This window comes from Fukomys damarensis, unplaced genomic scaffold (assembly GCF_012274545.1).
Source record: "Fukomys damarensis isolate Sample0158 unplaced genomic scaffold, DMR_v1.0_HiC HiC_scaffold_15, whole genome shotgun sequence".
NCBI classification, from domain to species: domain Eukaryota; kingdom Metazoa; phylum Chordata; class Mammalia; order Rodentia; family Bathyergidae; genus Fukomys; species Fukomys damarensis.
In genome coordinates this window covers 61,231,490-61,256,247 of record NW_022900927.1, presented here as the reverse complement: position 1 = coordinate 61,256,247, position 24,758 = coordinate 61,231,490, and the positions used below count along the sequence as shown (strand labels likewise).

The window sequence follows — 24,758 nt, the reverse complement described above, 5'->3', positions numbered from 1 at the left end:
AAAAAAAAAAAAAAAAAAAAAAAAAAAAGAAAGAAAAAAGAAAAACACAGCAAAGCGAAACAAACAACCAACAAAAAGAACATGGGTTCCGGTGCTGGCTTTATAAGCGGCAAGGGCCTGAGTTCAATCCCCAGTATCAAAAAACAAAACAAAACAAAACAAAAAGAACATGTACAGAAGTCATGCCGGAGGGTAAAACAGCCAAGAGACAGAAGTTCACAGGCAAAGATCAGATGACAGAAAAAGGAAAGGCACAAAATGAAGAAAAATGGCAGAGAGGGTGCCAGGAAGGTCTGGACACCTGGCTGCACCCTCATCATCGAGTGGTGACCACCAGCGAAATCATACGAGTGAGGGAGGGAGACATCTGTGTGTCTCCTCTCGGGCCTGTTATGTGGGAAGCCACACTGGTCTCAGAGACATGAATGGATTCACGTTAGCCTCCAGTATAAATGATATGGGAGTTAAGAAAACAATTCGGGGGCCAGGGCCTTTGCTCAGTGGTTCTACTGCGTGCCTTGCGAGCACAAGGGCCCAAGTTTGATCCCCGGTACCACCAAAAAACACAAACACAAAAAAACTCAGGATCTTCAGTTCGGTGGTAGAGGAAAAGAACAATGTTCTAAGAACTTCCAGAAATAAGCTAAGTATGATGTCACACGCCTGTAATCCCAGCACACTGGGAGGCTGAGGCAGGAGGACCACGAGCTCGAGCATAGCTTGGACAACTTAGTGAGGGCCTGTCTCAAAATAAAAAATGGGGTGTGGATGCAGTGCAGTGCTAAGGCCCTGGGTTCAATCCCAATGCCCCTGCCCCCGGCTATACTCCAGGAACGCAGAAAGGCTCGCTGTGAACAGAGAATAAATACCAGGGCGAGGTGTGGACTACATCAGTTATTAATAAAGGAAGAAGCAGAAGTGCGCAGGCAGAACGCACAAACCAAGCTCACCTGGGGCCACACTGCTCCGTGGAACACAGCATCGATTTCTTCTGTTTTGAACTGGTAGGATTCCCAGTTCAGGAAGATATCGGTGACCATTTTGATTCCAAGACGCCGTAAATTTTTCAGGGGGTTAATAAACCGCAGCTGGATCTGGAAAGCAAATATTTTCTATTACAAGGAAGTAACTGTCTCTGTCTCTGTCTCTGTCTCTCTGTCTTTCCCTCTCCCACCACCTCCCCTGCTGCCCCTGACTCTTCACGGGTTTGGCTGAACCAAACCAGGCAACTACGGACCCTGGTTCCCCTGGGAGACCGTCTGTGCGAGGCGGGCCCACAGCTCTCCTCGCACAAGGGAGGCGGAGAGACCCTAACGGAGGGACCCGCTCTGCGTCACCCCATGCAGGAGATCACGCCAGCTGTCCTCGGGGAAACTCACACCTGGGCTTCTTCAAAGGACAGAGCACTCTAAACACAACCACCTGTCTGCCATCACAGGGCCTTGGATTAGGGAAAAACAAACGTTCACTCCAAAGTCATTTCCCTTATGTTTTCAAACTTGTTATTTTGGAGGGTACCAGGGATCGAACTTGGGACGTTGCGCTTGTGAAGCAGGTGGCGGAACCACTGAGCTAAATCCCTGGCCCCTACCTGTTAGTACTTTACCTTTCTTACAGCTAGCATTTAAAAAGTATCCTTGTTAAAATTATCCTAGACAGCCGGGTATGGCAGCACATGCCTACTAAGCTACTAAGGAGGCAGAATCAGGGGGATCCTGAATTCGAGGCCAACTTGAACAACTTAGCAAGACGACCTTGCCTCAAAACAAAATTTAAGGGTCCGGGGATTTAGCTCGAGGTTTTGCCGCCTGCCTCGAAAGCATAAAGACCTCAGTTTGATCCCCGGTACCAAAACAAACAAACAAACAAACAACCCCCCCCCCCACACCAAAACCAAAATTTTGAAATGGACTGGAGAAGAAAGAAAGAAGAGGCCTGGGGCGTAGCTCAAGGCTTGCCTAGCGTAGGGGAGGCCTGGGCTCAGTTCTGTCCCTAGCACCACAAAAACAAAACCAAAAAAATGCAGGGAGGCTACTCCTGCCTTAAGGGAATGAGAAGAATGAAGCTAGGAGCGGGAAGATGTCCACACAGTTTACATAAAAACGCACTTTGGTGGAATGGGTGTCATCAATCAGTCACTTCTCCTAGCACAGTTCGCCCCTCTGCTCACTGACGAAGCCACACTCGCAGCTAAGGTGCAAGCGCAGAGCAGAGTGGAGCTGCGTCTCCACCCAGTGCTACAGCTCCAGCCTCGTCCTCCCCTTGCTTGCTCCCCCCATGTGCAAACCTACTAAACTACGAGAACCAAAGGACCGGCGCGTTCGCCAGGTGAGAAATTACAACAGTTGGGGAAGGTACATTTTATGGGGAGAATTTCCACTGGATATTAGAGAATGAAAAGGCTGAGGCCTCGGACATTTCTACCAAACACGAAACAAAAACCCGACAAACCAGGGGACAGGCAACTCCTGCTCTCCCACTTCGTTACTGCGTTGTGGGCATGAGACAGACAAGTGGCCCCGGGCTCGGGGCCTGCACCCAGCACAGCTGTGGCCCCGCGTGTGGCCCTCCTGCTCGGTTCCTGCGCGGCACCGCCTCGCCCAGTAAGTATGGCCTTCGTCCACAAAACCCAGAAGCACCGGAAATCCATGAAGAGAGCAGAAGTGGTCTCCTGCGGTGACCACCGGTCTGTGGCGAAGGCACCATGAACATGACGGGGTCACTCGTGGGACTCTGAGTTCCACCCACCCGGCACAGCTGAGCACAACGAGCCTCAGCGAACCCCCGGCGCGGGCCAGGGATCGCCTCAGACCTCCGCGCTCGCGAATTAAGCCAGTGAGCGTGGCAGAGGGCACGACAAGGAGCACGAGGAAGTGGCACAGCGCCAAGTCTCCCCCGGCTTCAGTTCCCGGGCTGCATGTTCACGAGCAGCTGAACTGTGTTCGAGGAAGATGAAAACTGCCGGTGGTATCTGCAGAAAACACAGTACTGTGCTCATCCGGAGCAGGGACCAAACCCATACTAGCACCAGGGCCGCGAATTCCCCACCCAGCCCAGCGCGGTCGTCCCGCTTACTGCAGGCTGCTGAGGGCACCGCGGGAAGCCTGCGCTCGGGGCCTGGGGACAGGAGCGACGGGAGGGGCGGATGTGTGGCACGGAGAACTTGGACTCTGAAGTGCATCGCTAGGCCGCCTGGCAGAATTGCCTGGACAGCGGCAGTGCAGGGCTCCCGCCTCGGTGGCGGGGAGCAGGGCTGCGCCGCTGAGAACCGAGGGCAAGCGTTGCCCTAACGATGGCAACGCCGTCTTCCTGTCCTGGGCCTGCAGCTCTCACTGCACACAGCTTTTCCGAGACCTCTTCCCCACTCCTGGCCTCGCACAGCCTCTTTTCCACAAGGGAACCGAGGCGACAGTCAGGGAGCTCGCCCGTCCATCATGTGCACCTTACCCTCGGGAGCCAACGCCCTCCGTCCTCCCAGGTCCCCCGCAGCCACCCGCCGGCAGCACCGTGCCCAGCGCCTCCGGTTTACCGTGCTCCGAAGCTCTGTCTGCTGCCACCTCGTCTCCTCCCAGGACCTGCACGACTGTCCCACCGCGGGATTCTGCCCCATCACCTACTTCACTGTGTCCACGCACGGCCCCCAAGGCAGCCTGAAACCTGCCTGTACTTGAGCCGGTCCACCGGGCACATCCATAGAGCAGACCGAGCAAGTTTCACCAAGTGCAAGCTGTGCCTATCTGTCCCTAACTGAGGGTCACCAGCCAAAGTCTGGTCTGGATCTTTACTTCTCCAACAAGTCCCCGGTCCCTGAAGACATTAGGTGTGGAATATTTCCCTACACTCCACACAGCACTTACTTAAGCAGGCTGCAAAAGCCCCGTTGTTAAAAGATTTAACGTATTGATAAATAAACTAAAACTCACGGAGTTCTTGCTATGCCCTCACGCTCCCATTTAACACAGAGAAACACATCTTTCCAAGCGAGCACGGCTGCCGCGGCTCGGAACAGCATCCAGAAACGTCTCCCGGGCAAGCAGGCCCCAGAGCTGCCCTGTACTCCGTCTCCACTGGCTGCAGGGAGCACAGCCGTGCATGCTTCCTCCGCGGAGTTCCACGCAGCCTCCGCCCCAGTCCCCAAGGCCAGCAGACTACGCTGGGGGTCCCCACCTTCTCCCGCTGCTCCAGGACGTGGGAGGCGGTGGCTGTCACGCACAGCAGAATCTGCAGGATCGTGGGCAAGTAGGCGTGGATGAGATGGCTCATGTTCTTCAGCACCATCTCCAGGCTGTTCAGGACGCCGTGCTGCCGCCCCAGGGGGAGGACCCTGGCCAGATCCAGGGCGTCCACCGCACGCAGGACAGCGGTGTGGCACTCGCCTGCGGGCAGAGAGGGGCGGAGTGAGACACAGCCCAGGTTTCCAGTCCACACCAAACGGCGTGGCTGACAGACTGTGCTGTCCGCAGTGCTGACCGGATACAAGGAGCTGTGTGCTTCAGCCCAGTGGACCCGGGGACAGAGGCCAAGGACTCCTCCCTCCAGTTTTATTGCTGCAGTCAAAAGCCAGAGCTTCTGGCAGTCTTGTTCCTCTGGGCAGATGCGCACAGTTTTCTTGTGCTCAGTGTTCACCAGGCTACGCTAAGCACAGAAGATTCATAGAAACTGCCTTGCTATATTCTATGATAAATTCCTTGCTGCATGAGAACCAAAGGTTACATTTCTCTGGTACTGCCTGCTTAGTAAATAAAACAAGTCCCTTATGGAAAACAACAAAACAAAAAAAAAACAACAAAACCCCCCTGAAAAAAACAGAAACAAAAACTCCCACAATACTGGTTTCAGAATTTATTGGACTCCGTAATTTTTTGCTGTTGTTCTGTTTTGTTTTCTGCAGGACTGGCGATTAAACCTAGGGCATCTCTTCTGGGCTACAGCCCCAGCCCTTTTTCTGTTATTCTGAGACAGTTAAGCTGCCCAGGTGGGGCTCAAACTTGTCAACCTCCTGCCTCATCCTCCCAGATTGGAAGGGTTATAGGTATGCACTGCCACACCTGGTTTTAATTTTTTTTTTTGATTTTGTGAGACAGGGTCTTGCTGTATAGTTCAGCCTGCCAAGCGATCCTCCTGCCTCAGCCTGCCTGGTATCTGGGATCACAGACGTGCATCACCATACTTGGCTTTAAGTTTTATGGAACCCATCTGCGACCATATCACGAGCTTCCTGATCCATAACAGTCCATCTGTCACCGGATCGTGTATCTCCCTCCAGAATGGGGTTATAACTGAACAAAACTTCCGCTTTCAATAGAGCCAGCCTCCCCCACAGGCCAGGATTATACCAGAAAACCCAGTTGTCTGTGTGTCTGGTGGGACCGTCATCAGGGAGCACAGTGGACCCAATCGGCACCCGAGCTACAGCCTAGCCCGTGTTTTCAATTTTATTTTTAGACAGGGTCTAAATCGCTAGGCTTTTCAGGCTGGGCTTGCATTTGCAATTCTCTTGCCTCAGGCTCTCAGAGCTAGGACTGCAGGCGGGCGCTGAGGGCACTTGGCTCCAAGCAAAGGTTTTCAGTCAGAAAGGACCAGGTGTGAACCCCAGCAGCACCAACTACCAGCACTTTTGAAGCCTCAGCTTCCTCACTGTAAAATGGGGAGTCAGGTAGTGACGGGGCAGTGGAGGGCACAGGGCTGTCCCAAGGCGGGCGCAGAGGCTCAGCGAGCGTCAGCCCTGTCCCTGTCACCTGACGGACACCTAGAGCTGCTGCCCGCTCCATCGCTGACCCGCTCCTGCGGCTGCGGAGGGCTGTGCCTGCGGACCCTGATCCCCGCCGAGTGTGTGGCAGACATGGTGCCTTCTGTTTCCCAGGAGAAACCCATGCTGTGTATCCTGGTAACACAGCCACCACTTCTCGGATGGCCACACGCGTGCACACTGGAAAAAGCGCGCATTTCCTGAGTGACGGGGCTGGGATCCGGGGGTCAGCACCAGGCCACCTGGCTCGTTGTTCGAAGTGAGCCAGGGCGAGGGGGGAGGGGCCCGTAACCCAGAGAGGGGACGCAGTGCCACGGTGCTCACCGCTCCCGAAGGGCTTCACCGGCTCCACCAGCAAGCTCAGGAATGCGCTGACCTCCTCGGGCTCTGTCCCCGCCAGGAAGCGCAGGACGATGGCGGTGCGCGTGCCCGCGGCGGCCTTGCCCTGGGTTTTGCTCCCCGTCTTGTTCTTCATTCGCCCGTACAGAATCCTGCAGTCAGAGCACATCACCGAGCCTGTGGGCGCCCTGATTCTCAAGCGCAGGCGCAGCTGTCTGTCTCCCTCAAAGGCTGTTAGGGCAACTGGACAGGTTTACACGGATATGTCCCAAACCAAGACAGATCTCAGAGACGTAGCACATAGTTACAGAAGGAAGGGAAACAGAAGGCAACAGACAAAGGCCAGAAAGGTTTTCTTTGTGTGAGAAGATAGGCAGGTGAGAGGCAAATCTATCCCGGGACAAACGAGAAAGAAGAGTGCAGAGACCGAAAGGAAGTGAAGACACAACTACGGGCAAATAACGAAACTACCGTGACGAAGAGCTGAGAAAACACAGAAAGGAGCAGAGGGGGCGTCTGAAGGAGACCTCACCAGACCAGGGACCCGTGCAACACGAGAGCTTACAGGTGAATGTGCGAACTTTCAAGCAAAAAACTAAAACCAGGTTACAATTTCAGGGCAGACAGAAATCGCTGTTAATGAAGATGGAACACCTAATACTGACATGAGTTAACGAATAAAATGCATAAAACTGTGTACTAATTTTGCTTAAAAAAATTAAAACATTGCTGCACTAAACTAAAAAAGGGTAACCCGGGGACTACAGCAGGAGTGAAGTCTCGCAGACTAACACAGACCATGGGCTCACAGAGGAAGCTAACACAGCCACTTAACACGCACAGAAGGCTTCACTTCACGCGTGCTCTGGTCTAATCCAACACCCACTCCGGGGAAAATCTGTAACAACCTAAACATAGAAAGCTCCTTCCTCAGTGCCACACAAAGTACCGATTCGACATCAAAATCTAGACAGTGCTTTTCAAGATTTTCGATATGCGGGACCCCTTTACATTACTACTGAGATCCTCAGGAAGCTTTCAAATAGGGAGTTTTACCGACTGAGAGTTTAGTGTATTAGAAATTAGCACTGAGAGCAGGGTGTGGTGATGCACACCTGTAATCCAGAACTTTGGAAGGCTGAGGCAGGAGGATTGCAAATTCCAGCCCAGCCCACGCATGTCAGCAAAGCAAACAGTAGAAGGGCTGAATGGGGCTCAGTGTGAAGGCCCCAGGCAGTGACGGCCTCCACCCGCCCCTGTCTCAGCAGCCACGCTGTGAGGCGCAGCTCGGACAGTGGGGTTAGGGTTACTTTAACTCCATGTATGTGGCAACGAAGGATGGCCAGGGCGGCCTGGTGCCACTGTGCGAAGCACCGAAGTCACCAGCAGTTTCCCCACCTGGCCACCCGTTGGAGATGCCCCACGAGAGACAGAAGAGGCCGAAGGGACCTCAGAGACCTGCACCCAAGGAGCAGTGAGCACTGCACCTCGGCCCGGACAGAGGGCCCCTGTCACCACCAGTCACCCCGGGGGCCATGCAGGTGGAGCAGGTCACAGAGCCGAGCATAAGAAAATAAAGTGAGTGAAGGTCTCGCAAGTGACTAGGGTAAGGTAACTTTTACAGAAAGAGGTCGGGAAGGCACCTCCGAGGGTGCGGTCACCTAAGCATTGTGAAGCTATGCGATGCAACCCACTAGTCACCACCAAGTAACAAGAATTAGGCAGGGGCCAGGCACTGAGCTCATGGGTTCTGCCTCCTGCCTCGCAAGCACAAGGGTCCCAAGTTTGATCCTGGTACCGAAAAAAAGAATTAGGCGGGAACGCCGCACGCACACGGGCCTGGCTCCTGGGGCACTGGCACGAGAGACTGCAAAGCACCAGCTTCTCCGTTCTAGACACCGACGCTACGGAGATCATCAGAGACAGAGAAAACATTCCAACAGGGAAACTGATGGGAAAAGAACCTGCTTCTGGACGCGAACTAGATATCTAAGACTTAAAGCGGTTCATTTTCCCATCAAGAATTATGATTTTATGTATCAGTTTTAAATGAAATTTGTTTCTTGTTTGCAGCACTGGGGATAGAACCTTGCCCTGCCAGTCACTCCCACCCTGTGCCCTGAATGCTTCTGAGACAGGCTCTCATTAAACTGAGCTAGAACCTATGACCTTCCCGACTCAGCCTCCTACCCAGCTGGGACTGTACGCTCCTGCCACCATGTCTGGCTAAATTTAACTTTTTTTGCTTTGTTGTTTTGAATTATCACTATGTGGTACAGACTGGGCTTGAACTCAGCGATCCTCCTGCCTCAGCCTCCAGAGTGCTGGGATTACAAGTGTGCACCCCACCCTCCTGAATATACCTTCATAAAAAATAAAGGTATAGTTAGTAAGAATAAGTCATGAAGGAAAATAAAGAACTAATGACAATAATAAACATGTCTATAAAATTAAAACTTCTAACTAATCAAAGATTCATAGATAATCAGCATAACATTATCTATTTTGGAAACAACAAAATTAGCAAAAACTATAGTTAAACAAGATGTGGAACAGAGGGGACTTGGGTTAAGTAAATTATGGTGCTCCTGTGAAATGAGTGCTACTAATATGAAACATTTCACGATGTAAGAATCCTTACAATACGTAAGTTATGATCAAAGACACAGGGCCGGGACGTAGCACAGTGTGCAGCGCCTGTCTGGCAAGCCCAAGGTCCTGAGTGCGATCTCTGGCACCCCCACCACATACAGAGAGCTCGTTGCCACCGATCCCCTCAAATGCCCCCCCAGTTTGAACACACCCGTCCCATTGTGCTTGCCACTCTTTAACCTTCTCTGGAAGTCCTTTCTTGTGAGCATCTCTAAGTCAGGCCGCCAGGCCATCCTCAATGTCCCGACTCAACTCAAAATATTACCCTTGCGTGGTCATTCTGACTTTGAGGACGCAGTGTCTTTTCAAGGCTGCCTTTCAGTTGGACGGCACCTGGCGGCAGCATTCACCATATTTTTAACCACACCTTGCAAAGACCCTCATGACAGAGGACTCCAGAGCGGCTTCAGAAAGTGGCAAGAGCGCTGGGATAAGTGGGTTCGAAGAAAGGGGAGTCTTTGGAGGGGACTAATGGCAATGTATCTCTTACTGTAGTATCTTTTTACTTAAACATGCACTGCATCGTATTTTTGGATCAGTCCTTGTATTTTGGTGAAAAAAGTAGTATTTTATGCAAGATGATGTATTCAAATGGTTTTTGGTAGCTGGTATTTACTCTGGGCTTCATACAACCATCTGAGGTCTACTTTTATTTATTTATTTATTTATTTATTTATTTATTTATTTATGTCTTTTGAGACAGGGTCTCACCATGTAGTTGAGACTGACCTGGAACTCACTATGTAGCCCAGGCTGGTCTCGAACTCACAGCGATCCTCCTGCCTCAGCCTCCCGAGTGCTGGGACTACAGGCGTGCGCCACCACGCCCGGCTTGAGGTCTACTTTTAGAGAGTTCAAATACATTATTAGTATTGCTGACATCTCTGTTCTACAATTGTTTGACAGATCGTAAAGTCAACAGTTCTTATTTCTGAGTGTTGGGATAAAGCAATTTGTCTCCCATCCACCAATGCTAATTTTATATAGTCACTCATTCACTCATTAAGTATTCTGATGTCCACTATAGCAAACATCTTCAGGCCGGCTCTAAATGGGGTCAAAGAGCTACGGATGAGAGCCACGCAGGCTCCCGTTAATGAACAGGAAACAGCCCGATGACCCTACAAGACTGCGCCCCAAAACAGACCAACACACTGCCCGGCTGGCTGACAAGCAAAGGGCTCTGCAACCCCACCCCACGATCTTTCCAACACTCGTCGCAGAGCAGTGAGCACAAAGATTCACGATTCACTGCTCCACTCAGCGCTTAGGGTCGTCACACTATTTATGGGGTCATCTCTGCGCTCCACCGTTTATAATTTACAAAGCAGTAGCACTGCTAAATATCGTGGTCTCTAGACATTGGAATGAGTTATTTCCTCAACAGGAAACGTTATTTATACTTTCAACTAACCGCGTTTATCAGTAAAAAATACCTCATCAGAATAGGAAAGAGTTCTGCGCGGTGGGCTGTTCTCACGACAGCACTGTCTTCTGAAATGCTGAAATGCACTATCTCTTCCTTAAAGGTCCTGTCATCGAGCAGCCTTTGTAGGTTTTCCCTTTAAGAACAAAATGTAGCACAGATCGTCACGCAGGTCAACGTGCTTTGAGAACACGGAGCAGGGTGCACAGTGTGGCTGACGGTCATGAAGGCCAAGCCTCACGACACATCTGCGAAGTTCGAAAGGTCAAATGGAGCAGGAGGGATCAGATTTAGTCTATAACCGAGCCATTTAAAAGCACGATACAACAGCTTTCTTTAGTTCGAGCCATTATAATTCCCTAACAACCAAGATTTTATAGCATTATGTTAATGAAAGTCATGATATTAACTTTCACAATGTGTATTTTTAAATTAATGTTCGCTTTCCTACTTTATGATTCATAGAGAACGACCTTTAACAGATACATTTCCAGTTTTCACACATTGCTTTGAAACAGCATCATGACTGATTACCTTACAACACAGGAATTTCTCAGTCTTTAAGAAATTAGTTTAAAAGGGGCTACTATGTAAAAAGATAAAGACCAACCAGAGAAGTAACATTTCTTCAGCTCCGAGTGACTCACCTGTAAGGAAGGATATGAGGGTGTTTGTATGTCATGATGCAATCCAAGGTTATTTTCTGCACTGTTTGGTCCTGGTGTAGCAACAGCTAGGGACAATGTTTGACAATAAATGAAGTAATATATACAACAGGATAGAAATTTACTTATGTTAATTTCCGGAATTACATTTCCTTCAGATAAGTTACAGCTCAATCCTGACAACAGCCCTACATTTTCCTGGAGTCAATAGAGGATGGCCGGAGTATGTGCAAAGAAAACACGGGAAGTGAAATTCGCACTCAGTTCTGAGAATGTGGCCGGCCCTGTGCGGAGAACCTGTACACCAGGAAGGCAGCAGCTGAAGGGAGGTGCCAGGGAAGGAGGCCGGGGTCCGCGGCCCCTGACGGGGGAGTTAGGAGCGCTGCTCCGGGGCCTCACCAGCAAGGCCTGTCTGAATCATGGGCAGGACAGAGGGAATTCTGCCCAGAGTCATTCAGTCTAAAAACACTTAAGTAAAAACAACTTCATTTCCCCAGATAATTCAGAATGATATCCAGTATGTATTCAGCTTCTGACATTAACTGTTTTGCTTGCAACCTGCTCTGGATTCAGGGACATGTGCTGGATCCTGCCAAGCCCTTGTCTGCTCTCCTGTCACACAGATCCTGAAGTCCAGCTCCTCCACGGAGGCTGAACCAACTAGAGGGGAGAAGTTGACAATTGTCTTTGGTATAATCTCCATTCTCCTGTAAAAGCTAATTCCTATGGCATAATTTATGCTTTATTTTTTTCACTTCATTTTAAAATTTTTATACGGTACCAGGGATTGAACTCAGGACCTTGTGCTTTGCGAGGCATGTGGCAGTACCACTGAGCTAAATCCCCGGCCCACTGTTTTCACTTTAAATACAATGTTGGTCAATGTTTAATAGCCCGATATGCCTTTAAAATCAAGTAAACTAATGCTACCAAATTATTTCTCAAGATAACAGGAAATGTCTACCGATTTAAATTCTAACTTAAAATCTAGACATGGGCCTATTCACCAAGCAGTGAAAATCTGAAAGTTACTTTGGCAAAGAAAATGATAGAGAAAATTTTACAAGAGTTGGAGTGCCAAGAATTTAGTTTACAGCCGGGCATGGTGGCACACGCCTGTAATCCCAGCACTTGGGAGGCTGAGGCAGGAGGACCACTGTGAGTTCGAGACCAGCCTGGGCTACATACATAGTGAGTTCCAGGTCAGTCCCAACTACATAGTGAGACCCTGTCTCAAAAAAAAGCCAAAAATAAATAATTGAATAAATAAATGAAATAATTTAGTTTACATACCTGAAGATACAATTCATATAACTTGGATTCCAGATATAAGGCTCGTGGATTTGAAAATTTAGAGAAAACTTGCAAATGAACAATTAACTGCCTAAACAAAAACAAAATAGAGAGCATCATTTAATTAAAGAATACTACTATTTTATTCCTCTGATGAGTATTCTAAACACCCCGCCCAGGTTTCAGTTAATTACACAAACTAATTTTAATTATGTACATTTAGGAAATTATTGTCCAGAAACTCCCAGCTTAGGCAGGCCTCTCCTTGAAATCTGGGCTCCCCACCCCAGAAAATCCTTCAGGATGTGCTTAGAATGATTCAAACCAAAATTAGAAAGAAAGCAATAAAAGCTACGTCCCAAAGGTGAGCGCAGGCGACCCTGGGAATTATTTCTTGTCTGATTATTTCCTGTCCAGCAGACAGCAAAGTGGCAGAACAGACTCTCCCTCACTTGCCAGTAACACAAACGCCAATGTCAGGCGACTGCGGTCCCACATCAGAGCACAGTGGCTCCTTCACCTCAAGGAGGAAGAGAGCAGCGCTCTGTGGGTCAAACTTAAGCAGGAGCGTGGGACGTCCCCACAAAGGACACCAGCTACTGAGACCGACAGGCCAGCGCCGAAGGCATTCACCTGACCAACTTCCTCATCCACAGACTCCATCTGTCAAGGAGGCTAAAAACTCCTCTCGGCACACAGCGTGTGAGGTCTATGCACTAGCACCCGAGGGGCGTTAAGTCTGAGGGTCAGGAGATTTATCTGCCCATTTAGGAACAGAGGGAGGAGCACCTAACTCAAGTTTGACCCCATTCCCACAAGCTAAGCACCCGGAAACACCCTGGGCTTTCTGTGGGGACTAAAGAAAGCGAGATGCGCTCTGAGCACGGTTCGGCAGACTGGGACGGCTGGGAAGAGCAGCGCACACGGAAAGTGGGCCTCTGCTCCTGAGGGCGCCGTTAAACGGTGGGTCTCCGCTTCTGCGAGAAAGAGGGCAAAGCGATGACGGCCCCGAGGGACCAGAGCAGATGAGCCGGGGCCACGGCCTCCTCAGAGAAACAGCCCGCGGCTTTACAAATACTCTCACATTTTTCCACGGAGGCATCCACTCCCTGCGCTGAGGTTTAGTAACACTTTCGTATGCATCGCGCAGCCTCAAAGAATCCAAGAACAGGAGCTAGTCTGCAGCGCTGGGGAAAACTCGCCCAGACGCCGCTCCCAGAGATCGGCCTGGGCCGGCGCCCCGACGGCACCGAGTGTGATGCCCGCTCGCCAGCTGCCTAAGAGCACCCGGTCGGGTCTGCAGGTGTGGATGGGGCAGCAGACAAATCACACCCGGGCCTTACATGCACTAATAGCGCTCCACCACCAAGCGACAATCCCGGCGCGACAGGGACCGAATTTGGAAAGGTTCCCGACTTCCGCGGGAGAGCTGTGAAGACTTAAAGAAGAGGCGCGCAGTGGCTCCCGACCCCCGCTTTCACTCTGCCTCCGCAGATGGGAAACCCTCCGGTGGGCACCAAAGCCGTCCGCTCCGGGTACGGAGTCTTCCCAGCGTGCCGGTCCTCACTTTAAGACTTTAACGCCTATTTCTTCTGTAGAATCGCCAGCCGCGACCCGACCTTCCAGAGCGAGGCGTCTAGCAAAAGGCAGTCAGGACAGCTGCTCCTGGGACGTCCTGTGGGATTACTCGACAACGAGCCACAGTTGTGAAATAACAGAGGAGCGCTGAGCCAGGGGATCTCAGGCACCTCAGCTCAGCCTTCGGAGAACCTGAAATGACTTCTGAAGGCAAGGGCGCTTCCTTTTTTAGGTTTGTAACTATAACCAGCAGGAAAGAAAGAAAGGCAGGGAACAGTGCCCCCCCCTCACACCCCACGCGGCGCCTACGGCTGTGACGGCGAGCGAGTGTCCGGAGGGTTTAAACACGCGAGCCCAGGCGCTGCAATGTGCCGCAGCGACCTCAGAAGCCCTGCAATTCTGGCCTTCTGTGGCCAAACGAGAAGAGACTGATAAGGGGCAGCCAGGCGCGACCCCACAGACGGACAGAGGCAGGGCGGTCATTCAGGAAGAGCAGACTCAGGAGACCGACAGTTCTGCCTGGGCTGTGAAAGAAAACCCAGGGAGGTGCAGCCGCACTCATGAGGACCCGTCAGGGTGTTCGTCTTCCCGCCCACAACTGAACATCTGCAACGGTCGGCGGGACAACTCACTTTACGGCCGCTCTGCGTGTCTTTTTCCTCCGGGGGGGCTCGTCCGGGGGGCTGGCCTCTTCCTCCAGATCCTCTTCATCTCCGGCAGCGGGCTCCTCTCGCGCCTCCTCTGCGCCCGACCCTCTGGCCCTTTTCCGCAGATCCTGGGCTGGAGCCACCTGCAGATCCACGGGGTAGTACTCGTTGCTGCCGCGGGGCGAGAGCGACAACGCAGATGAGAAGGCACACTCAGCGCTCAGGTCCCCCAGGGTCCCCGCGGGCAGGCCCCCGTCGAGCTGCTCCCACAGCACCCTCTGTCGCGCCAACCCAAGCGGTGGAAGATGCCCACCCACCGGCACAGCACTGCAAAGATTTCAGACTCGTGAAATCTGCCTGTACCTGGAATCTAACTGTGGTATTAGGGTCACAGTATCACCGCACCCCAGATACATTCTACTCTGTAATCTCCTTTGAAAAACACAGCACCGCAGCCCCCAAACACGGTGATCTTGAGCAGAAGAGCAGAGCCAGAGGCATCTCACTCTCGGTCCTCAACACACACCGAGAAGCAACAGTGAGGCCTTAAAGCAGATGCACGGATGAGCGAGCAGCACAGGGCCCTGCAGGAAAACCCACGCACCCACGGCGAACACCGACCCAGCAAGGCCCTCAGAGCATGTGCTGTGGACAGGAGAGTACTGTCAAGGAACAGCGCTGACGTGCAGGGAAGGACGGAACTCGAAGCCTCTTTGACCAGAAACAAAGATCAACTAAAATGGATTGATGAGTGCATTCAGTATGTACTGCCAAGTGGATGAGACACTGGGAACTACAGAGCCAGAAGGCAAGGGTTTGATTGGCTTTTGTTTTTGTCTGTTTTTTTTTTTTTTTAAATAAGACCCTGAAAGCACAGCAAGCAAAAGTAAAACCAAACCAGGTTATGTCAAACTAAAAAGCCTCTTAAAAAAAAAAAATACACACACACACACACACACACACACACACACACACACACACCCCTGTTCTTATTAAATCCCATCCTTCTAGCCTTTCACCAGCTGGAAGTCTGTCTTTCAGTGCAATAATCTGTGCCACTGTATTTGTTCATTTACCTGACTGATGTTTTGTTGTCTACTGTGTGTGCTGCACCAGGCTAGAGAAGTAGGAAACGTATCAGACTTACAAGATCTCATTCAAACACTGACTCATACACTCATTAAAAAGTATACCGATAAAATAACACGTTTGAGGGTAGGACCTTACTAACCCTCCCAACAGAAACTCTAGTTGCACAAGAAAATAACAGCAAGGATCGACAAATGGGATCTCATCAAATTAAGAAGCTTCTTCATGGTGAAGGAAACCGAAAGTGAAGAAACAACCTACAGAATGGGAAAAAAATGTTGCCAGCCATTCCTGACACAGGACTAATATTATGTTATATAAAGAAGTAAAAAAATCAGACTCCCCAAAATAAAAGACACCATCAAGAAGTGGGCAAGTGACACGAACAGGCACTTCTCAGAAGTACGAAGGGCCAATAAATGCATGAAGAAACGTCGGCCATCTCTGGCCATGAGAAATGCAGACTACAACACCACCAGACTTCATCTTACACTGCTCTCGTCTGTACATAAACTTCTGGCCAAAGACCGACACGAGGAGGAGGAGACCGCACTTCACCTCCACACGCGCTGACCTGCGCACCGCCTCCTCACAAACCTCCTTGGCTGCGCGGGGCCCCACCCCGTCTCAGCTATCAAGGACACGGCTCTGGCCGCTCCATCCTCTCGTCCCCAGCTCCCCTCCCTCCAGGTCACCCGAGTGCTGTTGACATCTCGTGGCTCCATCTGCCCCAGCTCCCGGTCTACTGCACCACACTTGCTTCCTTTACGAGGCCGCACTGGCTCCTCGCTCCTTCCCACGTCCCGTCCCGAGAGCGCATTTCCCCAGCCCCCATTCACACCACATCAACCACGACTCTCCTGAGGTTGCCTCAGCCTCAGACAACTGATCACTCCCCACTTCACGTATTCTCGGTGTTGCACCGGGGACACCAGGTGATCCTGGCGCTCCTGTGGCCTCCTCCCCTGCTTTCCCGACTCCAAATACTTGTGTCAATCCTTGGTAGTTTTCTAGTTCTGCACTCACACCCGAGGTGACTTCTTTCTGATACCTTTAACTACCATAAACCGGAGATTCCAAACGTACTATCTCCAGGTCGAGCCCCCCTTCAACTCCAAACTTAAATTCAAGGCCTAAGTGACAGCTCAAACTGAACAGGTCTTCAGAGGTACTCTTGAATCTCCCCGAGAAGTGACAACTCCTTCATGCGCCTGATCTCAGCAAATGCTAACTCTCCTTTGAGTTGCTCAGGCCAAAACCTTACAAGACATACTCACTTCCCACCCTCTTCCATGTTCTTTGCAAACACCACACAATACCTGTAACGTGTACAACCTGTCAGCAGATCCTGCAGCTCATCTACTGCAAGTCTTCAAAATAGCAGGCCGAGGCAGGAAGGTGGCGAGTTTGAGCCCAGCCCGGGCAACATGGCCACTTAGTGAGACCCTGTCTCAAAATAAGTAAGTACTGGAGGGCCAGGGCAGTGGCTCAGTACAAAGCTCTGGGTTCCTCCCTAGTATCTCACAGGCGCGCGCACACACGCACGCACATGCGCACGCACACACACACACACACACCTCAGAAAATCAAAACCCTTCAAAAGTACTCCTTGGGAGGGCTGGGGATTTAGCTCAGCAGTTCGGTAGCCTGCCTCGCAAGCGCAAGGACCCGAGCTCAATCCCCGGTACCACAAAAAAACAAAAAACAAAAAAAAAGTACTCCCCGGGACTGCTGCAGCTGTTGTCGCGTCCCCAGTCAGTCTCGCAGTCCCTCCTGCCCGCTCCCTGACACCGCCTTGCCGTGGCCCACTCAGCACCACAGCCAGGAAACCTGCAGTTCAGGCGACCATCACCTGCCTTGGCCCCACCGGCCCCACTCACGGCTGCTAAGGCCAGCGTCCTCACCGCCCCTCAGAGGCCACGACCTGCTCTGCCCTTTGCTTCCTGCTCCTTTCCAGCCTTGCTCCCCACCTTACCTCCAACCTGTCAGGACCACTAGACGCCCTTGCTGTGCCTCGGATGAGCCGGGTCTGTGGTGTTTTCCCACCTAACAACTTCTCACTGCTTGGGTAGTTGTTCTGCACGCCAGGGCCCCCATCTTCAGGGTTTAAAGCAACTGGACTCTTACTGACAAGGCACAACATCAGAATGGTGCTCCAGAGAGTTCACACAGTCCTCAGCATGCGGGAGATAAGGAGGGCTCAAAAGAGAAGGGGCCAGGCCACTGGGAAACATCTTCCAGTCCCAGGCAGGCAGCGAGACAATGCGCACAAGAGAAGAAATACCAAGGCCTCTGCACAATGATGAAATGCTATTCGGTCCTGCTCATTTGGCAGCTTAGGACATTTTTATTAGTACACAGGTTATATAAATTCAGTGGTGAGCAAAACTGGTTTACTTGTTACCTGACAGCGCTAGAGCTTTAGAGAAACCGTGACAGACATACAAAGAGCTCAGCCAAGCTGGGGAAGGGAATACTTCCTACCTGCTCTTCCACAGACCCCACCAGGACCATACACCCGGACGAGGACACTCACTTGATAAATCTCAGGAAAAGCGGGGACAGCTCCCGGGACCGGGGCTCCACTCTCTCTGGGAACTTTGCCAGAGCCCGCCAGAGCAAAAACCGGAAGTTGGCATGGTCGAGTCTTTCCCGACAGTCGGTCTGCAGTGCTAACTGCTCCTCATACAGAGCCCCGACGCCTCCTTCTCGGGTCTGCCCCCCACCTCCGTCTCCAGTGGGCCTCTTGTCTTCTACGTCGCTCTGCAGCTCTTTCTCTGCAGGAGAAAAGGCCATCACAGTGTTGAGAAGGTGAGTACTGTGCTGTCTGCTTAAGAGACGACATTCTCTAGCAACCTAAGGGAAACAGAGGACATATCCCCAGCCCGTTTCCCGTTCCGTGCATAATTACACAGCAAAAGTAAAGTGTTGAACAGACGCCATCTTCCCGGCCCCTACCTACCCGCACGTGCAGCTGCTTTTTCCAGATGTTCATAGTACACTTTCCAAAACTGCTTATTTTCCATTCCATGAGCATGAGAACTAAAAGCAAAGAACACAGAGCATGTGGCACAGCGCAGTCTCCATGACACCTCACAGGGAAAGGGAAGGGCTGAGCGCGAGACTAAAATGTCGGGAGTCCTACGGCGTGGGGCTGTAACAACTTTTGCTCTTTCCCGTATTTTTCAAAATGCCCACAATGTACTAATTATATTTATAGTCAAAGAGTCTAAAGAGTATTTTAAACAATATAAATGGACTCCTATAAAAAGACTACTTCTAAGGGCACAACAATAGGAATGGGACACACACGAAGCATGGCCCATTAAGGAAGACCTCTTTCTGGACAGAAATATCAGCGTGCTCAAGGCTAACGTAACAATGTTGGCCTCCCTCCAGCAAATCCAGGAACACTAATAGCTCAGAGGCAAAGCAGACCTCCACTGACTTCCTGAGAAATCCGTTCCGGTCTTTAGCAGAGACACGCAATGAACCGCACAGTATTCACATAGTCTGGTATCTCAGCAACGATATTCTCTATTTTCTCATATTCTTTGCCACTCATTTTCTAAGAATATGTATAAACTTTACACAAGAGAGGAACTCCAGGAGCCCAGCTCGGGCCAGGGGAGAAGCACCGAGGGCCCCGGTACAGGAGAACGGACCTTGCTGACAGGGACTGTCGGTAACGCACACGGTGGTCTCCTGACAAAACCATAGCAAAACTGACGTCAGAAGGCCCATTTTCAGCACACTGTTGTGAAAGGCAGACAAACTGGTTCAAATTGGGAAAAGGATTCTTTTACTCTTCTGTCAAGCAAGAAGTAAGAGCCAGGACTTTGAAAGGCCACGGGGACATATTTCTAACCCGCCAAGCCCGCCAGGCCATCTGCAGACAAACGTCTGGAAGACAACAGAGTCCTCCCGAGGCGCCAGGCCCCTCCGTGTGCTCTGACTACTACGTCCCGGCAGAGGGCCCTGAACAATACGAAGGGGCTTTTGTACACTAGGCAGCAAAGGTTTTGAAAAGTCCTTTATAGTCACGGCTTAACGACTTGATGTGTGAAGTTATTACAGTATGCCTTTCTGCTATAAATAACTTTGGTGGCACAGAGGCAGGTGGACAGAGAGGAGGGGCTCCGAAGCCATTTCAGGGTACACAGAGGCAGACACACAACGCTGAGCTCCCGGAAGCGGGAATTGGAGTCACTGTTCATTCTTCCTCACCTGTGTCCCGCAAAGGCGCTCAGCCCTCTGCGGCAGGAGCAGGTGGCGCCATGCCTGCTGCCGTGCGGTCAAGTGAGGGCCCTCCCGTGGCCTACCTTATAAGCTCGATCACAGGGTCCCAGAGCGCGCTGAAGTTGACGTACAACATGCCCAGCAGGTAACGGAGGGGCACCTGCAAGCACAGGGACTGTTTCACAAGCAGGGAACAAGGCGCGAAGACCACAGACGCCCCGGCCTGGACAGCCCAGGGCTCACAAAGAGGCTGCGGAGACCAACCCAAAATTCAGTGCATAATCATTTTCTTCCTTTTCCAAAAGTCATCCACGATTAAAGAGAAGAATCTCCATAACAAACAGCATCTGAAGTCATTCCAGATGTTCATTTGACAAAAAATTAAATTCCACTCTTATGAACACCTGCTCACACACGCCAGGCAAGCACCTTACCTGGGAAGTCTTCAAAACTGTACTTTAAAAAAGGTCACTTCAGAGGGTCTAACGTTTTCTTTTAATTTCTTACAGTCCTGGGGTTCAGACCTTGCGCGTGCTAGGTGAGTGGTGTACCTCTGAGCTACATCCCTAGCCCTTCCTATTTTTATGCGAGACAAAGTCTTGCTAAGTCACCCAGGCTGGCCTTGAACTTGCGGTCCTCCTGCCTCCACACAGGATTTCTCTTTTAAGTTTCAAATACCTTTATCCCCCGGTACTGAGGATTAAACTCAGGACCTTGCACTTGCCAGGCAGGTTCACGACAATGAGCTAAATCCCCGGCCTGGCGTACTGATGAGGTCTGTGTCGCTTTGGATGAAAAACAAAATCAGTGATCAATAAATTAATAATCATCTTTTCAGTTTGTTCAGGATTGGGAGTCCTACTTGATTCACGCAATGGAAACTTCAGATATGCAAACCAAGAGAATAATGAGGAAGACTGAGACTTGACTTTCAAAGTCATTTTGTTAGAAAACATAGTGCTTTACTTTTGGCTCATTTTTAAAAACCACAACTTTTAAAACAGTGGCCACCAAGACCACCATGATAAAAAATGGACCTTACTGAAGGACCATGATACGCAATCAGCCCACTTTTGAGGATTGAACGGACTTTTTCCCTCCTAGGAGGCTGCTGAGGGTCAAAAACTCCTATGTGTTTTTTAGTTATTTTGTTATGAAAATACACATTGAACTTGTCATTTAAAGAAAAAGCCATAAAGAAAATTACAAAGTATCTCTCTACACGAGAAAGAGGGATTAAACAGTAATTTCTTTAGCATTCACTTGTTCTACGAACAACTTTCACAGTACAGTGGCCTGGGGCAAGGGGCTACGCTCAGATGATCCTAAGACCCAATCCCTGAGAAGCACAGAGTAGGGGACTCACCGAGGAGCAGCCACTGCGCCTCCTAACCCAGGCACGCATGGCCCACCACTGTGACCCGCCTGCCAGCCCAAGTCCCGTGGGGAGGTCGGGAAGCCCTTCTCAGCCAGGACCCGGGCTCTCACAGGCTTCAAGAGAGCAAGACCCAAAGGGGACGGGGCCTCCGGAGCCTCAGCTAAGTCCCCGTCGCAGGCCTCAGCACAGGAGGGAGGACGTCTCAACCACACCAGTCTGCGCTTCCCCCACGCAAACGGCCCCCTGGTCCCCGACCCTGCGCTCCTCCTCCCTGCTTTCCCTGAGGAAATCTTTTCTTTCTTTTAAATTTTGAGTCAGGGCCTTATGAAGTTACCAGGTGGGACTCAAACTTGTGAACCTCCTGCCTCAGCCTCCTAGTGTGCAGGACTGCAGCGTGCAGCCACCACACCCTCGGCCCCTGGCGACCTCCACAACTCTAAGATGCCGGGTGCCACTGCCCCAGTCCTGGGACTCCGTTTTCGCTTCCTCGTGTGACACGCGTCAGCCACTCACACTCTTCCTCTACCACTGCTTTCCAAGGGTGGAATCTGCACCTCGGAGCTGTCACACCAACAAAACTGGTTTAAGAAACAAAATTCTGCCAAGAGTTCATGCACAAAATTAAATGAATCTGCAGCATCTGAGGCTGCGAGGCTAACACTTTCCACGCTCCTGTGCCGCCTGCTGTCACCAAGGGAGACGCTGCTGGGCTGCGCCCTTCCCGTCCCTCCAGGAAAGATGGCGAAGCTGAGCGAGGGCTGCGGTCCCCGGCCGTGCCTTCCCCACCTGCTCCTGCTGTCTGAAAGGCTGGGGCGCCTCTGGCCTCGCACCAGGACCGCAGACTGATGCTTCATGAACAAACTTTCTTGGTAGCCACAGAGTACGCCTCCCCAGACAAGACTCAAACTGCAAATTCAGGAGGAAAAATCAAGCGGACGGGCGAGGACACCACTTTTACCTCCTGCAGCGGCCCGTCGGGGACGGCAGCGCACACGGCGTCGTGCCTCAGCTTCCTCAGGTGAAGCAGCTTCTCCCTGTAGTCATGCACGGTGGCGGGAACCAGCTCCGCCTGGTGCAGGACCGCGATGGCCGACGGCCGCCCCGAGACTGCGTCTTCCTGTGGGCCGAGAGTGCGGGGCTCAGCTTGTTTGCCGGGAAGAACATTAAACGCGGCTGGACTGGAGGTGACGGAACTCAGACGTTGATGCTCTCAGTGAGGTCAGGGATGCTTTCCCTGCAGCCCGTTCAGGGTTAGTGTGCAGCTCAGAAAAGCAAGGTAACCAGGAGAACGGTCCTCAAACCGGCGATGCAAGGATCGTGCAGTCTCTTCCACCACGCGGCTGAACGACGGGACCATTTCCCTGCGGCACAAAACCCACACAGCCAGCCGCACAGGGACCAGGGCGAGTAGGGTAGTTAAACCCGGGCGCACCATGCAAACGTTAAGAGATGGGAGGTAAAGCCAGAGTGACTGGCATGGAGAACTCCCGTGAAAACCTCGGTTTAAATTGTGCACGTGTATGGAAAACTGCAGAAAGCAGACGCGCCAAGAATCTGAGGATTTTCAGTAGTAGCCTTGGTGAGTGGGAACAAGAATTCAAATTCTAACGTTTACGCCAGGTATTTATATAGTGTATTATAGAGTGCACAGTTAATACAGGTATTTGTATAGTGTGCTAGAGTTCAGCGAAGATATCCTTCCAAAAACTCAAAAGAAAAACGTAAGACTAGTTTTAAAAAGCTACCCACTTAAGCAGTTCAAATACCTCCATCGATTCTGGAAGCCGGGTATCAAAGTGGTTCAGGATTCTTATTGTCAGAAGCCGAATCTAGAGACAGTAAAAGGCATATTTCAAACCGCAAAGGTGGAGTGGAGGAAGAAGCTGATTTCCAGGTGGGGATCCGAGGAGCATGTGCCTGTCCAGCCCTCACTGCCACCCAGTGCCACCTGGCGCCTCACTCATCGGTCAAGGATTGATGAACATGGGGGCTGGGGCCAGGCCGCCCCACACTGAGCTGTTTCTTTAACTATGACACCAGAGGCCCCTCTGTAAACAACTACAACGAGCTGGGTAAGCTTCCAGTCGACGGAATCAGGCAATCTTCGTTCAGCTATGTCATTCACTACAGGGCTTTAACTGTACTGAACCCAAATCCTGGGGGTGCGACCTCGAATCTTATCTGATCAAGACCCTCACAGATCCTGCTGCTGGCCAGGCCAGGCCAGTGGCGAGGAAGGCTCGGGCTGACCCCCGGCAGCCCTTTCTGGAGTCCCTGTCTGGCTCTGGTGACCGCCGGGGTTGCAGGGAGACCGCACCACGGGACACATCACCTTGGAAGCACCAGCTGAAAGGTTGGCCTGTAGCCCGGCGAGCAGCTCCATCAGCGCGGCCTCAGACAGCGGCCCTCTGCAGCCACACAAGGCCAGCCTCTGGTAATAGAGCTCGGCCAGCAGCAGCACGGGAGGCTCTGTGGGAAACGCCCTGCAACGAGACGGACAGCAGGCCCGGCCGGGCCACAGAGCTGAGCCCTGGGGCTATGCCGTAAAGTGCAGACCATCGCCAGCTACGGGCCACAGGGACAGGCCACGCAGAGGCCCGATGTGGATGCCTGGCGCTCTCAGATGAGCGACACGCAGCCGGCCGGAGCGGAGCAGAGCCCCTGAATTCAGTCTGTCTGCTCCCTCCCTCTCCCAGTCCTCATCCTGCACCTACACTGCCCCGGCTCGGACACACTTCCATCCCTAACCACTAGACTATCCGACCCAGGCCTGCTCTGTGTTCGCCGTATTCAGCTTGATGTCTCTCGGTAAAACATTAGTGCTACAGACAGGGAATTCTGTTTGACCACCTGTGCTTCCTGGGAGATGCTGACAGAATAGTGAAGAAGCAGTCTGCTTTACAAAGTCTGGGGATTCCACGGCTCGCCTCCAAGCAATGCCTTTATCAGGTGTCCCGAGGGCCTGGCTCCAGAAAGGGGCGCTCTTGAGTCCACTACACTATGCTACTACCCAAACCACAGGCTGGCTGAGCTACACCTAAAAGACCAACCAACGAGCGGGGCTGGTTCGGCACCAGTGCGGCAGAAAGGCCACAGGAAGGTTTTCTACAGTGCAGCACCGTGAGGGCCGGGAAGGACGACCCTGCGAGGCGCTTTCCATTTTACGACCTCCATGGACACAAACAAAAAACCCCTTTAAAAAACTGAATCTGTATTTAAAGACGATGTCAGAAAACGTACTTATTTTCATCGGAAGATCTAAAGCAATATTAAGCTTCACTATGTGACTACAACTCAGCTACACAACAGGTCAGGGCTCTTATTACATCTAAAACTTCAAAGCTCAACGGCTTTTGTGTTTAATCCACCGTGCAGCCAAGTGGGAGCTCCGCTTACTCACAGCACCAGGTTCTTCACTCGGTCCACAGGAAGCAGGCGAAGGAGTTCAGAGGCGTCTTCCAAGCTCAGCAGAGTGCTCACGGCTTGACAAAGAACAAACAAATGTCCTAGGGGAAGCAAAACGGGGAGAACACACCACTTGCTTCCCCGCCCCGACCAGCTAACCTCTCGTGTACCCAACACGGTCCCGGAGTTGGGACAGCGCAGTCGCGCCTTCCGGAGGGCTCTCCAGCCGGGTCGGCTCGGAACACAAAGGAGCTAAAGGGCAGCGCCGTTTTCTACTTCATCCTTCACACGGCACACA

General features: G+C 51.6%; 1 protein-coding gene across 1 annotated transcript in view; it reads right to left on the bottom strand.

Moving 5' to 3' along the window:
* Positions 1–24,758, bottom strand: part of Utp20 (UTP20 small subunit processome component) — a 68,256-nt gene that overhangs the window by 27,650 nt on the left and 15,848 nt on the right. The window contains exons 15-28 of the mRNA XM_033763501.1: positions 24,456–24,561; positions 23,388–23,538; positions 22,822–22,884; positions 22,014–22,172; positions 19,761–19,837; positions 18,401–18,480; positions 17,975–18,215; positions 14,335–14,520; positions 12,125–12,215; positions 10,814–10,899; positions 10,177–10,302; positions 6,074–6,240; positions 4,168–4,376; positions 951–1,094 (exon numbers count right to left, since the gene is read on the bottom strand). Of these exons, the coding sequence (XP_033619392.1) occupies positions 951–1,094; positions 4,168–4,376; positions 6,074–6,240; positions 10,177–10,302; positions 10,814–10,899; positions 12,125–12,215; positions 14,335–14,520; positions 17,975–18,215; positions 18,401–18,480; positions 19,761–19,837; positions 22,014–22,172; positions 22,822–22,884; positions 23,388–23,538; positions 24,456–24,561 (1,886 nt within the window). The remainder of the gene's footprint in view (positions 1–950; positions 1,095–4,167; positions 4,377–6,073; positions 6,241–10,176; positions 10,303–10,813; positions 10,900–12,124; positions 12,216–14,334; positions 14,521–17,974; positions 18,216–18,400; positions 18,481–19,760; positions 19,838–22,013; positions 22,173–22,821; positions 22,885–23,387; positions 23,539–24,455; positions 24,562–24,758) is intronic.